The sequence below is a fragment of the Elgaria multicarinata genome, chromosome 1 (genome assembly GCF_023053635.1).
Source record: "Elgaria multicarinata webbii isolate HBS135686 ecotype San Diego chromosome 1, rElgMul1.1.pri, whole genome shotgun sequence".
Classification (NCBI taxonomy): Eukaryota; Metazoa; Chordata; class Lepidosauria; order Squamata; family Anguidae; genus Elgaria; species Elgaria multicarinata.
The window spans coordinates 190,455,395-190,472,364 of NC_086171.1; the positions used below are offsets into that span (position 1 = coordinate 190,455,395).

The window sequence follows — 16,970 nt, forward strand, 5'->3', positions numbered from 1 at the left end:
TGTGTCCCCCCCCATGTGCTGATTATACTCATTTCTCTTCAGCTGTTGCTGCTTCTTTAGCGTTTGCTTGCATTACACACGGTTCCAAACTGGGGGTGAAATCCATGGCAGTTTCCCCCCCTGCTGATGGAACTGCTTCTGCCTGTGGAACTGGGAGAGGGGCAATCCCCCTTGCCCCATTGCTGCTCTTGGTGGGCTCTCAAAATCCACTCAAAAGAAATGGGAGACCCTCTGGAGCAGATTTGGGGGTGGGATTGCTGGGGTGGGGGAGGAAATCCCGCTGTATGAGCGCATTTCTGGTCTGGATAGGTTACTGGGAGAACATGATGCCGTTGCGGTTTCTCACCCCTAAAATCCTTGGCAGGAGCTAGCAAATAATAGCCCCTGGCAGGATCAAGGAGGTGTCTAGGGTGCTTTAATTTTCAATCATTGGCAGTACCTTATCCCGGAATAGCCCTGTATGTGCAGCTGGACAATCTATCATCTCTATCAGCCATGTGGAGTAGGCAAGGGCCCACAGGGCCGGTGCCAGGCTTTTTTGCGCCCTAGGCATGGTGACCTGCTTTCATGCCCTCCCACCCCACCGTATCCCCCACCACCCCAGGTAGGCGGAGACAGGTTACCTGTCCCTCTCCCGAAATCCTCCTGGCTTGGCGGGACGCTGCGGTGGGGTGGGGTGGGGTGGGGTGGGTGGGTGGGAGGGCGGGCAGCTCCACTTCTGTCCGTTCCCCCGCCCCCCCAGCTTGGCTTTGGCTGGGAGGGCCCAGCCGAAACCAAGCCGGGACGCTGGGGGAGGGCAGTCAGACGGCTCCATGTTCTGACTTCCGGCGCACACTGGAAGTCAGAACGTGGAGCCGTTCCTTCCCCCCCGCCCCCCAGTGTCCCAGGTTGGCTTCGGCTTCCAGTGTCCCAGAAGGCTTTGGAACAGCGCGCCCGGAAGCTGCCCTCTCTCGGCCAGAGCGGCTCTGGGAGTGGGAGGGCAACTTCCGGGCACGCCGTTCGGCGCCCCCTTACCACTGTGGCGCTCTAGGTGGCCGCCTAACTGGCCTCTATGGAAGCGCCAGCCCTGAGGTCCCAGCATGAGCTGACACAACATAGATGCACTATTTCAGCTCATCCAGTCCTTGGTCTCTATTACAAAGGAAGGACTGGGCATGCTGAAACAGTGTATCTCAATGTCTAAATCAGAGGGCCCTAGTTGGATGTGGGAAGAGCCATGGCTTAGTGATAGAGCCCTTCCCCTGCATGCAGAAGGTCCCAGGTTCAATCCCCCACATCTCCAGGTAAGGTTTGAAAAACTCCTGGAAAGCCCCTGTCATTCAACATAACAATACTGGGCTAAATGGACAAATCATCTGACTCAGTATAAGGCAGCTTTCTGTGTTCCTGTGATGTATCCACTACATCACAGAGTCCAAATTAAGGAATACAACAATATTTACATCACAGCTGTAGCTGCTGCAGTGAAGGGTGGTTTGTTAAAGTTGATTTCCCTATTCTGCTTTGCATCCCCATTACCTGGAACTGGATCACTTTCTCAGTCGAGAGGCAGAGGTACATCCCATCGCTGCCATGAAACTGGAAAGCGCATTTATGCAGCTGAGAGATTGGCTCGTCCACATCCAACATCACAGACTGTTTAACGACTTTCCGAATGATCTAAAAAGATGATGAACTAACAACAGCTCAAAACAAACAAAACAATAAACCTTCGCCTTCGGAAGGAAGTACAGCCATTTTAAACTCTGTCCTTGGTTCCTACATTTGAGTGCAGGGCAATGCTCCGGAAGGATCAGGATGGTGCTTGCATGTTATCAAAACATTAGGAAAATGTACTGATGCAGCCACCAGCGCCTTCACGTCCGCATGGGTCTTGTCTGTAGGCACCCTATGCATAAAATCTGGCTCAGGAGACTACATCCTATGTCTTTTCGCACAAGAGATTATATCCATGTAGGGAAGTCATGTATGAAGCAGCCCTGAAAATCCAAATCTTCATGTAGAAATTACACTTTTATTCCTTATTTATTTGTGTGTGTGTCAGAGCGAGCGAGCGAGAGAGCTCTTGAGCAGAGCATTTTTGGATTTTAAGAATAAAATAGTTTTTAATACGTTTATCAAACACCAGAGTCGATTTCTCTTTTTAGCATCTACGCTTATTGGTGTGTGTTTTTCCCTACATTGGCATCCTATTTGGGAAGGGCCATGGCTTCCCAAATACAGTACTGTTTTTAACTTTTGTGAACCACCCAGAGAGCTTCGGCTATGGGGCGGTATATAAATTAAATAAATAAATAAATAAATATTTCAGGACTTTTCCAGAAGGTGCTCATCACTTTCTTAAGGACTAAATGCATGCTCCCACAAAATCTGTCTGATACACAGGAAATCTAATATGGTGTAAAACAGGGCTGTTGAACCTCAGTCCCCCAGGTCAAATCAATCCGGCCCTCTGTGGTTGCTCAGATGACCACACCACTTCCACCGGCCCACCTCCTTTCTCCCAAATATTGATAATTTGGTGGTTCCTTGATTTTGCATTTCCCCCCTCATTCTAAAAGACTGGCTTAGTCACGGGCTGAAAGAGCTTTAAACTAAAATTTTGGTAGCATTTTTGGCCCTGCCTCTTTGGGGCTGGAATGAGGCCCCCGACAGAGCCTTCCAAATTAAATCTGGCCCTTGAGTTGAAAGACGTTCATCATCCATGATGTATAGAATTACAGATCATCCTAAAAGGTGAGATGCCTCCATAGTTCCCCTTCTAATTTATTGCCAAGCTTTACCAGAGGAGGAAGAGAAATGCCAGTGGCCGTGCAGATGAGCCGAACGATGGAACCATAGCGGATGTAGCCTTCCCGTAAGGGGAACTCACCCCGGGATTGGGGACAGAACTCATCTGCTTGAGCGAGAAAAAGGAGAGAGAGAGAGAGAGAGAGAGAGAGAGGGAGGGAGGGAGAGAGAGAGATGCAGTGAGAAAAACTGGATGCAAAGAGCAGGAAGTGGACTTAATCATACTGTGTCACACTTGATCATGGGTTCTTTTTTAAAAAAATGGCCTCTAGAGTATAATGTTGGGACTGGATCAAATTCCACTTTAGCCATGATTGGATTTGAACCAGTCACAATTGCTCTGTTTTTTGCCTGTACAGCTGACTTGCTGGATAACAACCACGTTCTATTTGAGGGCAGTAGGAGAGACGGAAAGAAACAGAAAGAGCTAAAGGGTGGCAGCATCTAGGGATGCAGGGTGGGGCCATGGCTCAGTGATAGAGCACATGTTTTCCATGCAGAATGTCTCAAATTCGATCCCCGGCATCTCCAGGTAGGGCTGGAAAAATTCCTGCCTGAAACACTGGAGAGCTGCTGCCAGTCAGTGTTGACAATACTGGGCTGGATGGACTGATGGGCTGACTCAGTATAAGGCAGCTTTCTGTGTTCCTAGGGTGCTTCTCTCTGGGGATCTTATGCGGGAGAGCAGATCTGGGACATGGCAGGAATGCGCAAACTGCTTGCCTCCACTTGTGCTCTACTTGTCTCTTTGTACATAAGCCAGACATAATGAAAACACCGCAAGTCTTCAGTGTTTTCCCCTCCAACTGCTGTTTCTTCTTCTTCACTCTCACTTTCAGGCCAGATCTACACCTTGTGCTAAATCATTAGCCAAATCATTTTTGTATACTTTTAATGTTTACCATTTTTAATTGTTGTAAACCGCCCAGAGAGCTTTGGCTGTGGGGCAGTATATAAATGTAATAAAATAAATAAATAAATAAATAAATAAATAAATAAATAAATAAATAAATAAATAATGAATGTGAAATAAATAGCAGGAAATAGCACTATCAAAGTGGTATACAGAATATGGATTGTGCTTCAGCAGTTATCAGTGCACTTCAATACCGCTATAAAGCAGTAGTGTAGATCTAGTTTTACGCTCCCCCTCCCTACCTTGGCTGGGGCATGTGCCACTTTCTCTAACTCTTGATGGCCTTTCCATTCCAAACCTTCCAGAGAGATCAAGAAGCTATCTTTTGACAATAAAATGTTTTCTGTAAAGAGACATCAACTGGCCACCTTGGGCCATTAAGAAACATTCTTTTGTCAAATCTCAGATTGTGATCAGGAATTGCTTTAAGGCAGAGGTCTTGACCCTCAGGCCCAAGGGTTAAATCTGGCTTGCCTGATGTCCCAATCTGGCCCTCTGTGTTTCCCAAGATGCCCCCACCAGCTTCCCCCTGAACACCAAATCGTTTGGCGGCTTCTCAGTCCTCTCCATTCTAAAAGGTTGAAATGCTTCTTCTAAATTACTGCCCGTAAAGGCTTTAAGCTAAAAAATAAGCTGCCATTTTGTATGTTTTGCCCCCACCCTTTTAACCTTCGGACCTCTGCACCACTTAGGGTGACCATATGGAAAGGAGGACAGGGCCCCTGTATCTTTAATAGTTGTATTGAAAAGGGAATTTCAGCAGGTGTCATTTTCTAGTCCAGCATTCTGTTCACACAGTGGCCAACCAACTGTCGGCCACGGACCAACAAAGCAGGACATGGGCCAACAGCACCCTCCCAACCATGTTCCCCAGCAACTGGTGCACACAGGCTTACTGCCTTAAATACTAGAGGTAGCACACAACCATCAGGGCTAGTAGCCTTCTCCTCCGGGAATTTATCCAACTCTGTTTTAAAGCCATCCAAATTGGTGGCCATCAGTACATCTTGTGGTAGTGAGTTCCATAATTTAACTATGTGCAGTTAAAGCTGCAGAAGCCCTGTCCTCTTGACCAAATACAAAAGAGAGCAGGGCTCCTGCAGCTTTAACTGTTGTGACAAAGAGGGAATTTCACCAGGAGCTGCATGCATACAAATGACATCTGATGAAATTCCCTTTTCTATACAACTCTTATAGATACAGGAACCCTGCCCTCCTTTCCATATGGTCACCCTATATATGTAGCAGACCACCCACCTGCAAGCTGATACAGTAAACTTATAAAGGAAGCTATTTTTCCTAAACTGATTAATGGGCAAACCTTAATCAACCACACTGACGCTGGGTAGCTGGACACCCACTTATGGGCAGAGTTCTACTGAGTTTAGTGATGCTGCTGGCAGGGAGGACAGAATCGCCAGTGTCCAGCAAGAATGGTTAAAAATGACCCTGTCATTAACAAGCCTCACCCAGATGAAGCGTAAATGCTGCCCACTGCCTGGCACTTGCCATGAAGGTGCCACCCTCAACGGAAAGATAGCGGGTGCTGACCGTTTGGGAGCGCAGGCGGTTGAAGAGGGACACCTTGGATCCAGACGAAATGCACACTGTGGAACGGCAGGCAGACAGGAAGGAGAACAGCAGGGACAAGATTGAGAAGGACATTTTGGATGTTTTCCCATGGTCACTTAAATGGGTTTAACTTCCATGAAAGTCGAATGTTGCAATCCGATGCACATTTTCCTATTTCTTAATATTTATTGCACAAATTTATATACCGCTTTCCACAAAGTTACTAAAGCTGGGAACATCCAAGGTCATTGCCGGAAAAATACAACAATGAAACACAACAATGAAACAAGAGAATAATAAAGAATAACCAATTGGCAATAAAAGAGCCTCTCTGAACACCGTGGACCTTCTTTGGAGTAGACATGCATACAAGATTGTGCTACGTGACAGGGAACGGCAGGGTAGCTGTCACAGAGGCTCCAGGTCTTGATGCCAGTTATTCCACCCTCCACTTTGCCCCATAGCTATTTCCTCCACCACTCCACGCTTCTTGCTTTAACACAGGAAGCGACTGCACACCAGGGCCTAATCTACACCTACTATTTATCTTGGGAGAATATTGAGGTTGTCCCTATGGGGGCCACATGATGCATAGCTGATCCTGGGGTGAACCGGGGGTGACCACTCCGTTCTCCTGGGACATCAGGCACTGCAGTAATCGCGATTTTCCCCCGCCCCCATCTCTCGGGGCAATCCTAGGTCCGCAGGCAGTATGGCCCTGCCCTCCCAAAGTTGTCACTGTTCCTTGTGAGTAGTGGGGCTTGGCAAACAAGCAAACAGCTGGGCAGGGGGAGCCCATGGGTATCAGGGGTGAGGGGGAGAGCATTTTTGGCACCTCTTGGATGGCTCTCAGTGTCTTCCCGCACCGAGCTTTTTTTTTAAAAAAGAAACCATACCTTCGCGCAGGATCGCTGTTCCGCAATCATCGCCACTTATATATATATAAAAAACCTTTGCCCTGGAGTGGTCCTCTTTACTTCTGGGAAACCCCTGAGGAATGATCCCGGAGGTACAATACTTCCTGATCATCCCTTCCCCCTCTCGAAAGGCCTCTAGGTGTAGATGAGGCCCAGGTCACACTATTGGTTCTTATAGACCAGTAGTGCCTACTCTGAGTAGCAGCAGCAATTCTGCAGGGGCTCAGGCAGAACTCTTTCTTGCTCCCAGCTACCTGATCCTTTCAACTGGAGATGACAGGGATTGAACCTGGAGACTTCTGCATGCAAAGCAATTGCTCTGCCCCTGCGCTATGAGCCATCCCTAGCTTGTCTTGTTCTAGCGTCCTTCTTCAATGGCAACCCATCTACTCCCTAAGCCACGTGCACTCACAGTCTGTGTTCTTCATGGACTGCTTCTTCTGCGAGGGCTTGGAGATCACTTTGATCAGCCTGCTGTGGAACGTGCCAATCTCCTGCCCGTTGCTGAAGAAGAGCTTCAGGACCAGCCGGAAGTGCTTCCTCTTGTCCGCGTCCGAAATATACAGAGCTTTGGCGCAGCTGAATTCCTGCATTAAAGGGGCAGAGGTGGTTGGCCTGCGATGCAAATGGGGATTGGTGCCTTGGCTTTTGGCATGACTGTTTGAAGCCAAGGAGACAAAGGGCTCATCTACACCAAGCAGGATATTCCACTATGAAAGTGGTATGAAAACGGTATATAAAAGGCAGGGGCCACACTATTGCTTTATAGCGATATTGAAGTGCACTGCAGAATTTACACTACTGCTTTATAGTGGTACTGAAGTGCACTGACAACTATTGAGGCCCATGACACATCTGCACCAAGCAGGATTTAACACTATGAAAGTGGTATGAAAGCGGTATATGGTATGTGTCAATGGGCCCCAACAGTTGTCAGTGCACTTCAATACCGCTATAAAGCAGTAGTGTGGCTCCTGCCTTTTATATACCACTTTCATAGTGCAATATCCTGCTTGGTGTAGATGAGCCCAAATTCTCCCACTCAGTGTCCTTCCAACATGTTGGATTGTACCCACTCTCCCCCCATACTGGCTGGGAATGTCAGTTTGTCAACTTCATTGCTTTTGGCCAATGGCCTTTGCATAAAACAAACAACAATACAATCACCAACAAAAAGGAAAAACAAAAGAAATTGCAGAAGTTAATCGTAATGCATATAAACATAATGCATATAACACATGATATACAAAATTTAAAAGTTTAATAGTATAGAATAGCATGTCATAGGTGATCCATAAGTGATATAATGTAAATTGGATACAGTCAAATGCAATCATCTCCTTTACAAATGATGGCTTCCTCTGCTATGTATTTCTGTCTGATCTTTTTGGCAGCTGTGGCAAACAGAGCTACAAGCCAAGTCACATATTTATCCATGTCCACTAGGAGGTAAAAATCACTTCCAGTGGGCTCTGGCAAGAATAGTTTTCAATTAAGGCTGGGAATGATGGGAGTTGCATTCCAACGCATTTGGAATGCACCACACCAGCTTTGGGAAGTCTGAGTTAGATAGTCTCTGCCTATTTTCTTAGCAAGAGAAGACTGTGGTTGGATGGCCCATGAGGCAGCAATCTTGCTAAAGCTAAGCAGGTCTGGGGCTCGGCAGTGCTTGTGTAAGAGACTGCCTGGGAACCCTTTACACACTCCTGAATTCCATGAAGTGAAGGCTTGTGTTGCCAGACTCAAAGGAACTCACCTTATCCTGCATGAGACCACTGGAAGAAGGGAAGCTGTACCAATGGTTAGACGATTTGTCCAACCTGCCTAGAATGCTCTGCTCTGAAGGGCGGCAGCACTCCTGGGAGCTTAGGGAGAGGTTTCTTCCATCATTGGCTATCTGATCTGTTTAACTAGAGAAACCAGGGATCAGACCAGGAACCTTGTGCATGCAACACACATGCTCTTACACTAAACTATGGCACCTCCCCTAACATCAGTTCTTCCAGAGTGTTCTCTACTTTGACTCTCTGTGGAAGGTCTTTCCCAGTGCTGGCACCTGGGGCCTTTTAACCCAGGGGTGCACAACCCACAGCCTATGGGCTACATGAGGCCCTCAAAGCCTTCACTGCAGCCCGCAACAGTTGCCCTGACACCTTCCCACCCCCAGCTGCTGAATACATTTCCCTCGCAATCCTCATGTTGATGTGTGTAAAAGGGAATTTCATTCTGTGAGATTAGTCTATGCTCCAGGTGAAAGGTTAAGAACTGCCCCCCAACATTCTTTCATGGCAGATTCTAGGTGCATCTTAGACAAAAGAAAAACTTTCAACCAATCAGTGTCGAATGTAAGCTGTGATGTATGAATTGTATTCACCTTACCTTGTATTGGCAATGTAACCTTTGTTAACAGAGCACGGACCAGTAAAGTCCATTAGAGATAAGAGCACTGATCAATTATGTTACTAACGAGTGATGTATCCAGAGCCTATATATTCCAGAGGATCCCTTTGTTCGAGGAGCTCTTAATTTGCATTTCCCGCTGGAGCTCCAATGTTGCAACATTTACGAATAAACTTTAACTTGCATTCTCCATCCCGGTGTGTTTATTGGCAAAGTATACACTGAGGGAGCGGCCTGTCCAGCCCTCAGGTTTGAGGGCTAACAAAGTCACAGATAGCTCCTTCCTCGCTGGTAACAATTTCGACGCCAAGTAAAAACATGGCTTTTTAATAAAGCCTTTGATGGTTAAACTCACTGGCACATGGTTTTAACTGTTTTAACTATTGCTTTTAAATTATATATTGTTTTAACTTGGATCATGGTTTAATTTGTTTTTAACTGTGAATATTTATTGTTTTATACTGTATGTTTTTATCTGTACGCAGCCCTGAGATCTTAGTGATATAGGGCGGGATATAAATATTTTAAATAAATAAATAAATAAATAAATAAATAAATAAATAACAACAGCAAGGCAAGAGTGATCTGAATCAGAGTCACTGGGATAAGGGCCAAAGAGAAGGCTTCCCCTGCCCCACAAGATCCTCATAGAAATAGCTCTTTTCCCACTGCTGCTAGCAGCGAGGAAAGAGCAGTCTGTATCAAGATTGCCGGGATATGTGTAAGTGTATGAGCATGTGCACATATGCATATGTGTGTGTGAGCGAGCATGCCTTTGACCCCTGACCCTGTATCACAGCGGCCCTCAGGGCTGAAAAGGTTTTGCACCCCTGTTTTTAACTGGAGAGGCCAGGGAAGGGGTTGAACCCAGAACCATCTGCATGCAAATCAATACATGGATTTTATTGCTCTAGCCAAAGGCCATGACAAATACCTACTGCAACAGATCAATACATGTAATATAAATGTTTACGCTTTCAAAACCTGCATCATAACAGGAATACAGGGATATGTAAGAAACAAAACTAAATTCAGAATAACTCTCTGAATCTATACTGTAGTTTACAGCATATTTAATGAGTTCCCTCTTTCTAACCTTTCTCACTGCCAAGACAAAAAAAGGAGCCACTTTGTGTGTTTACAGAGACATCAGTATCACTCAGGTAGAAATGCCAGTCATAAGGGTTTCAGAAATCTCTTTAGGGTCTGTGTATTAGATCTTCCACTTGTTTTTGGCCACACATTCATAATTTTTATGCCACTGGCACTTTCTTGTAACATCTGTCAGGGCAGTTGGCATGACTTGAAAAGGTAATTTAATAAAATGCAAAATATGTGTTTGCTACTGAGCTAAGCTCTCCCTCATTGGCCTTGCACACCAGTTGCAAGTTTTTATATCACCACAAACTATCTCACAAGTGATCTTACTTGTGGATAAATGTACTTGTCAGTAATTGTCATGCCTACCTTTCGATAAATGTAGCTATGAGAAAATGCAGGACTACATTGCTTGAAAAACAGGCCTAGGGTGACCATATGGAAAGGAGGACAGGGCTCCTGTATCTTTAACAGTTGTATAGAAAACGGAATTTCAGCAGGTGTCATTTGTATGCATGCAACACCTGCTGAAATTCCCTCTTCATCACAACATTTAAGGCTGCAGGAGCCCTGCCCTCTTTTGTATCTGGTCACACAAGGCAGGGTTCCTGCAGCTTTAACATATAGAATTTGCAGAGAAAGGACATCCCTAAAAAAATCACATGTAAGCATATGTAAAGGAGCTGATCTTAAACTCGCAGAGCAGAAGGCCTGGTAAAGGTGTAGAATAAAAGCCTGGTGTAGAGAAACCCGATATCCCTAAAAACATTTCTGTCTCCATCCTAGAAAAGGCACATCAAGACTTTCATAGCTGGCTTGGCCCCACAACAGAACCCATAGCTCCCACAGCAAACTCTTAGAATCAGGAAAATGATACATTCTATTGAATCAACTGATGTTCCAAATGTTGCTCGTGTGAGTTTTTGAGTTACACAGAACACTTCCTCAGAGGTAGAATGAAATATTTTTGAAATATAAAAAATGAAAGAATTTGACGCGCTTCAGCTAATAGCATTGTAAACCGAATGACTTTAAAGCACAGAGAAGAGAGATTTAAACAGGAATTGTGTTAATTGGATTACAAACCATCTAGCCAAAAACCTTTTGAGCAAGATGTAAGGTGTCCTGGGGAAAGGGGGAAACCCTTCATCCAAGAAACATAAAGAAACAAGTTTGTAAGGCATTGTTTCACCTCCAGTATGACTGGGCAAGAAAACAAGCCGGCCTTCACAGGGATCACATCAGCATGACCTACCATGAGCTCAGCTTGCAAGAATGAAATGTGGGACAAAGCAGCTCCTTCTAGAACTCATAATGGTCCCCATTCAAAGCCTTTAGAGGTTCACTTAAAGGGAATGTGATTAGAAATGTTATTACAGGTGGACTGAAAAACATGGGGACGGTGAAGGCTTTATTTATTTTGGGGTTAAGGAAATCCAAATGGAAATTAACATTCACGTGCAATTTACTCTGCCCAGCGCAAAGCATCTCCTAGATTTACAGTTCCCAGTCATCTTGGCGCTCACTCTGTCCTGATAGGCTTTGCTTTCACAATGAGTTAAGCACTGCAAACACAAAGGTCCTTTCTGTAGCTTCGCTGGCCTTCCTTTCGTCCCTGCATTCTTCCAGGGCTTGAGATAATGCCACAGATATTTTTCTCTTATAAAAAGATGCCAAGCTATCAGCCCCGCTCTTGATCTTTGTGGACTGTTTAGGGTTTTCTTTCACTGCTTATCTGCCAACGAGAGAAAGCACATTCCCTTGGCAAGAACCAGCATCAATGTTCATCAGCAAAATCCTACAGCTTTGCAAGCTGTGTAATCCCTGGCAGACCAGCAACCACTGAGGGCCAGCGCTGGAAAGACAAAGGCAGTGATGAAAACAGATGGGCTTCTCTGAAGCCCCTGAGAGTCTGACTTTTTCTGGCTGCCACATGCAAGAAGATGATGAGGTGGTGAAGTAAACAGACTTTTATGGAGGAAGAATCTATAAATGCTGCAGAGGACGGTAGAACTGAAGCAGGTGTCTTCTGGGAAAAAGTCTACAACTGATAGCTTCATCCCACGTAGCTGTCTCCCTCAAATTATCCCCTACAGCATTTTGCTGTTGTTGTACTTCACAATAAAAGGAAATTATAAGCTGGAAAACTTCGGAGTCCTTTGCACACAATTCGCAGTGATTGCACAGTATAACACTAGTGTGATAAAGCTCTGGGTGGAGAGCACCATTTTACCGTTTAGTCACTAGGTGGCACTGGACTTGGGTAGAGACAGGAATTTCCTGTCTGTCCTGTCCTTGATGGAGAGAGACAATAAAATTCTTGTCTAGCTTCCTAGATTGGTGTATCCCCTAAGCCTACCATGACTGTCTGCAAGATTCCCCAGAAAATGGAAACTAACCCACTACCAGGTTTTGTGTTGGAATGGGAGCAGCTGCTCTCTTTGAAAGAGAGAGATAATGACGCTGACACACATTTTGCAAGTGTACATGCACTCAATAGGAATCTGTGGCCAAACACAGTTCCACAATGAGAGTGTCGACCCGTATGATACGTACGTTTGTAAACCCTGGTGGTCTCATTCACATGTGATTTTTTCACCTGTATACTTGAAGCATCTTAGGTGTACAGTAAAAAAATATCTTTGGAGTTTGTACAGTGCCAGAATCTAAGCTGCTTTTTCTTTTGATCCATGTGATTGATCTAATGGACCAGACTGCGGACAGTTTGCCATAGTTCGTGTGGGAAGTGAACTGCCATTTCCTCCTGCTGGTCGGAGGCTCCTATAATGGAGCACAGTGGTCTCTATTTCATCTGTGGCATTTGCCAGCTTATAGCACGATGCTAGACCAGACTTCATCCAAGGGCAGAGTGCCTGTCCAGAGAAAAGCTTCCTGTAAGTTTCCATTACTCGAATCTAAAAGACGTTCAAGCAACCAAAGGCTAAAATCAAAGGCTTTAGTCTCTTGAGCAATATGGGTTTGAGCCACGAGGGATCTTCCTCCCATGAAATTACTAGACATTTACGATCTAAGATGGGTGTTGCCTCTTCCTGTTCAGGGCACTAGCTGATCTCCTGAGGGACTTATATTCCCCATACCAAGCTCAGTGCTTCAGCTGCCTCTTGGCTAAGCCCTTGTTAAGATGTCATATTGGTTGTTTACCTAACAGCAAAGCAGTAGTACTGCTAAATCACTTGGTGTTCCAATGACATCACACTTTTATGTGTAGAAGTTGACCCCATATCCTTATGGTAATATTCTTGTGGATTGTTTCCAAAGACGCTCCACACAAAAAGAATCAGAACTGGGAAGGGTGGTCAATACGAGCATTGTGTCAAATTTTCACCACATTCAGAGTTCATACCTGATTGAGGAGTTCGTCTGAGGTGGTATTTTTATTGGAGGGTTCACCCATTTCAGAAGGGACCAACAAAAATGGTCTAGCTGGAAGCATATCTTTTGTTTTTGAGCTTCATTGATCTCCTATTTAGAAATAGTCATGTGTCACTTAGGGCGTTGCTAGACGTACCGGGTGTTCCGTCGTTGAGGAGCGGTGAAAGCGGCTTTTCCCGTTCAGCCGTGACGCCTCATCATCCACACCTGCCTTCGATTTGTGGCGGAAGTTTGCGCCGGTTGTGCTGCTGCCGCCGCGAGAACGGTTGCGCAGCCACACCGGCCTGATTGCCGCGGCTTTTTTTTTCGCTCGCTGCACGGTTTGCGCACGTCCGAAAGACCGCAAACTTGCGCAGCCGTCAGCGATGCCGCCGCCGGCCCTGGCGGCGGCAGCGGCGGCAGTGCCAGTGCCAGCCGAAGTGCTGCTGGTGCTGTTGAGGGTCAACATTGATGCGCTCACTTCCTGATGGGGGTCGTGGCGGGTGTCATATGACCCGAGGTCAATCGTCTGCATGGCCACTCTGTGCCTACATCTCCCATCATGCCTCTGAGGTGTCGGCGGCGATGACCGCCTCTGTGCCCTGTGCCCCATCCCAAGGAGCCAACCCACATCTGGCCGTAGCCATGGCAGCAGCCCACAAACAGCTCTGCCCTCTGCCAGCCTGGTACCCACACTAACAGGCAGCGTACAGCACCGCCATTATGCGGCCACGGTAGCTGCCCACCGCAAGGAGTCACCAGCCACTTTTGCGGTCCTCCGTTCCTGCGCAAACTGTCACTGGGGAAATAAAAAAAAAAAGCCGCTCCGCCGCGCTGCCCCAGCTGCCGGACTGCGCGCAAATGGCGGAGGCGGCTTGACCGAAGCCGCTGACCACTCCCCCTTAGCACGCCTTTTCCTGCCCAGTCCGGACCGCAGTGACCTCACATCCTCCCACACGTACTCCGAATTACTGCGGGACAGCAGGAAAAGGCGTCCTAAAACTCACTTTTTTAAAGTCGGGAGAAAGAGGCTTCACCGCGGGATAACGGCGGATCCTCGTGAACGTCATCTGGAAGCCTCGACGTGACTGCGGAAGGTAACGCGCGCTAGAGCCTCGTCTAGTAACGCCCATAGTGATGTATTGTATGTGACTGATGACGAGAAAGCAGCAACCATACATAAAAGACTGAAGGCCAAACTTGGGCGGGCAGCCGGCTGAGACACTTTAGGATCACAGCAAATGGAGAGAGAGAAGTTAACTCTTTCCTTCCTTGCTGTGGTCCTGATGAAATTCTCTCCTCTGAACCTGCTATTTGCATTGGTAGGAAATCATCCATTGATGTGAATCAAGAATTTTCACCCATTGCAAACAGCAGCTTCCGATGAAGAATTCTATTCAGGAACACACCAGGGAGGAAGGATTAAATTCCCCACCCACAACTGCTGTGCTCCTAATAGATCGTATTCTCCCTTACAAGACTGTTCATCCTTTAAGGTCTTCAGGAGAAGCCCTTCTCTCAGTCTCACCACCATCACAGGCACGCCTGGTGGGAACTCAGGAGAGGGCCTTCTCAGTGGCTGCTCCAGTGCTCTGGAACTCTCTTCCCAGGAAAGCTAAACTGGCTCTCTCCCTGATGTGCTTTAGGAGGCAGGCCTTTGGTGAATGATCTGGACCTCCGTCTGTGCCAATGACTTTTAAAATTCTCCTCCTCCGGGTGCCTACTCCAAGAGAGGCTCAGAGTGTGGCAACGAGGGATAGGGCCTTTTCAGTGGTGGCCCCCAGACTATGAAATGATCTCCCTGACGAGGCTCGCCTGGCACCAACACTGCTATCTTTCCGGCGCCAGGTCAAGACTTTCCTCTTTGCCCAGGCATATGGCGGCACATCTTAATCACCCACATGTTTAGTTTTTTAACGGTTTTTAATGCTTATGTGTGTATGTTCTGTGTTTTAGAATTTTAAATTTTGTATACTTGTTTTTATCTCAATTTTAGAATTTCTGTAAACCGCCCAGAGAGCCCTGGCTATGGGAGCGGTATATAAGTGTAATAAATAAATAAATATAAATAAATAAATTAAAATTGTCATTTTAAATGTTTTAATGTTTTAATATTGGAATATGTTTAATATAGGCCTTAGCTAGACCTACCTGAAAGTCCGGGGCAGAGGAGGGAAGGTCTCGCTTTGTGATTAATGCAAGATCTCTGCCCCATTTACACGTAAGGCGTGATGACCTCAGGAAGAGAGGCGTCGCGCCTGCCATTTTAATTTTTTTTTTTAAGGAAGACGCAGCACACGAATGCTTGTGTGCTAAAAGTAAGTCTTTTTTAAAATTTAATTTGGTTTCCCCGCTCCCCACACCCTAACCTTGATGGGCGCAGGGCTCCTGAGGAGCCCCGTGCATGGCTCCGGCTCTGCGCAAGTAATCGCATGGAGAGGGGTCAAGCCGCGGAAACGGGCCAGATGTTCTACGGTCTCGGGCTCAGCCCGAGACAAAGTGGGCCCAAAGGGAAGGGCTATATCCTGGGGCAAGGGAGGGATGATCCTTCCCTGATCCCGGGATCCCCTGTGCGTCATCTGGACACACAGGGACGATCTCGGGGTTCGTCCTGGGATATAGCCTGGTCTAGCTAAGGCCATAGTTTGACCTTTTGTATGTATATGTTTTACATTTTGTAATTATGCCTTAAGGCCCAGCATTGGACAAAAGACGGGATATTAATATTAATATTAATATTAATAATAATAATAATCAGCCCCGCTCCAAGGCTGCTATTTGCATTTTCTTTAAGTGCAGGTTAAATGCAGAGGTGTAGATAAGGTGCAGAAATAGCAGATAAGAGCAAGCCTTTGCATGCCCATTGGCATTCACATTGCATAATAGGATGAAAGGCTCATCCCCAATGATCCTCCATGCAGTGAGGATCACATTGGCTGGGTTGTATGTGGCTGTATTACCTGATCCCTGCCAAATCTATAGCTCTTTTCATATAAACTGGCAATCTTACTCAGACACAGTACTCACTAATTCACGTGGAAACTGAATCTCTGGATCTACCTTTTCTCTCCATTCACAGTGGAATCTGACATAGGTTTGTGCAGGTAACACTAACTACTGGATTAGGATGACTGTACTTCGGTACTTTGGCACACACAATTCCCTTTTTACTCTCTTTTCAAGCAGTCCTCTGCACCTTCTTCCCTTGGTAGATATCAAGGCTGCATTTGGTTTGTTTCAGCATCCATCATTATAAAAGCAATGACTTCTACTCTGTATTGCACGTGTGAGATGCAGGAAATTTCACCATGTGGACTGAGTTAAGTACATGCTTCACACTCTCTTTAAAATTAATATGTGTGGGAGGAATTTCCAGAAAAGGAGGCCTGAGAGAAGAATGGGCGGTGGTAGTTTGTATAAGCAGTTAACAAATAAAGCATCTGTTGCTTCAAATGCAGAATGTAGTCTAATGCAGAAACCCATTGCAAATCATATAACAACTCCAACATGTTCACTCCTCCGGAATCTCCTTAGATGTGGAGCAGTATATAAACGTTGTAAATAAATAAGGTATCATCCACCTAGATAGATAAGCATCCTTTATAGTGCAGTTAAGTTGTACGTAATCAACACAAAATCTTACTGCACAATCTTTTTTTTTTAAGAAGCACTGCCCTGGGGAGCCCAAAGGCTGGTAGATGATTGTATTATGTGGTTTTCTTGCATTTCTCTCAGGTTTTTGTTGAACAATGGCTGGAAATTCAGAAGTACTCTTCTTGGACCAATTTTAATAGGGTGATCATAACTGGTATGAAAGTGATGCTGTATTTATAGCAATCCATTTGAAAATCTTCCTGACTAAACCCTCTTGCATATCGCTCCAACAGATCTGCAACAAAGTACTT

At 46.0% G+C, this 16,970-nt stretch overlaps 1 protein-coding gene across 1 annotated transcript in view; it reads right to left on the reverse strand.

Moving 5' to 3' along the window:
• The window catches only part of RBPJL (recombination signal binding protein for immunoglobulin kappa J region like), a 65,173-nt gene that overhangs the window by 5,635 nt on the left and 42,568 nt on the right, over positions 1 to 16,970 (reverse strand). Inside the window, exons 6-9 of the mRNA XM_063120133.1 lie at positions 6,608 to 6,782; positions 5,176 to 5,313; positions 2,784 to 2,899; positions 1,519 to 1,659 (exon numbers count right to left, since the gene is read on the reverse strand). Of these exons, the coding sequence (XP_062976203.1) occupies positions 1,519 to 1,659; positions 2,784 to 2,899; positions 5,176 to 5,313; positions 6,608 to 6,782 (570 nt within the window). The remainder of the gene's footprint in view (positions 1 to 1,518; positions 1,660 to 2,783; positions 2,900 to 5,175; positions 5,314 to 6,607; positions 6,783 to 16,970) is intronic.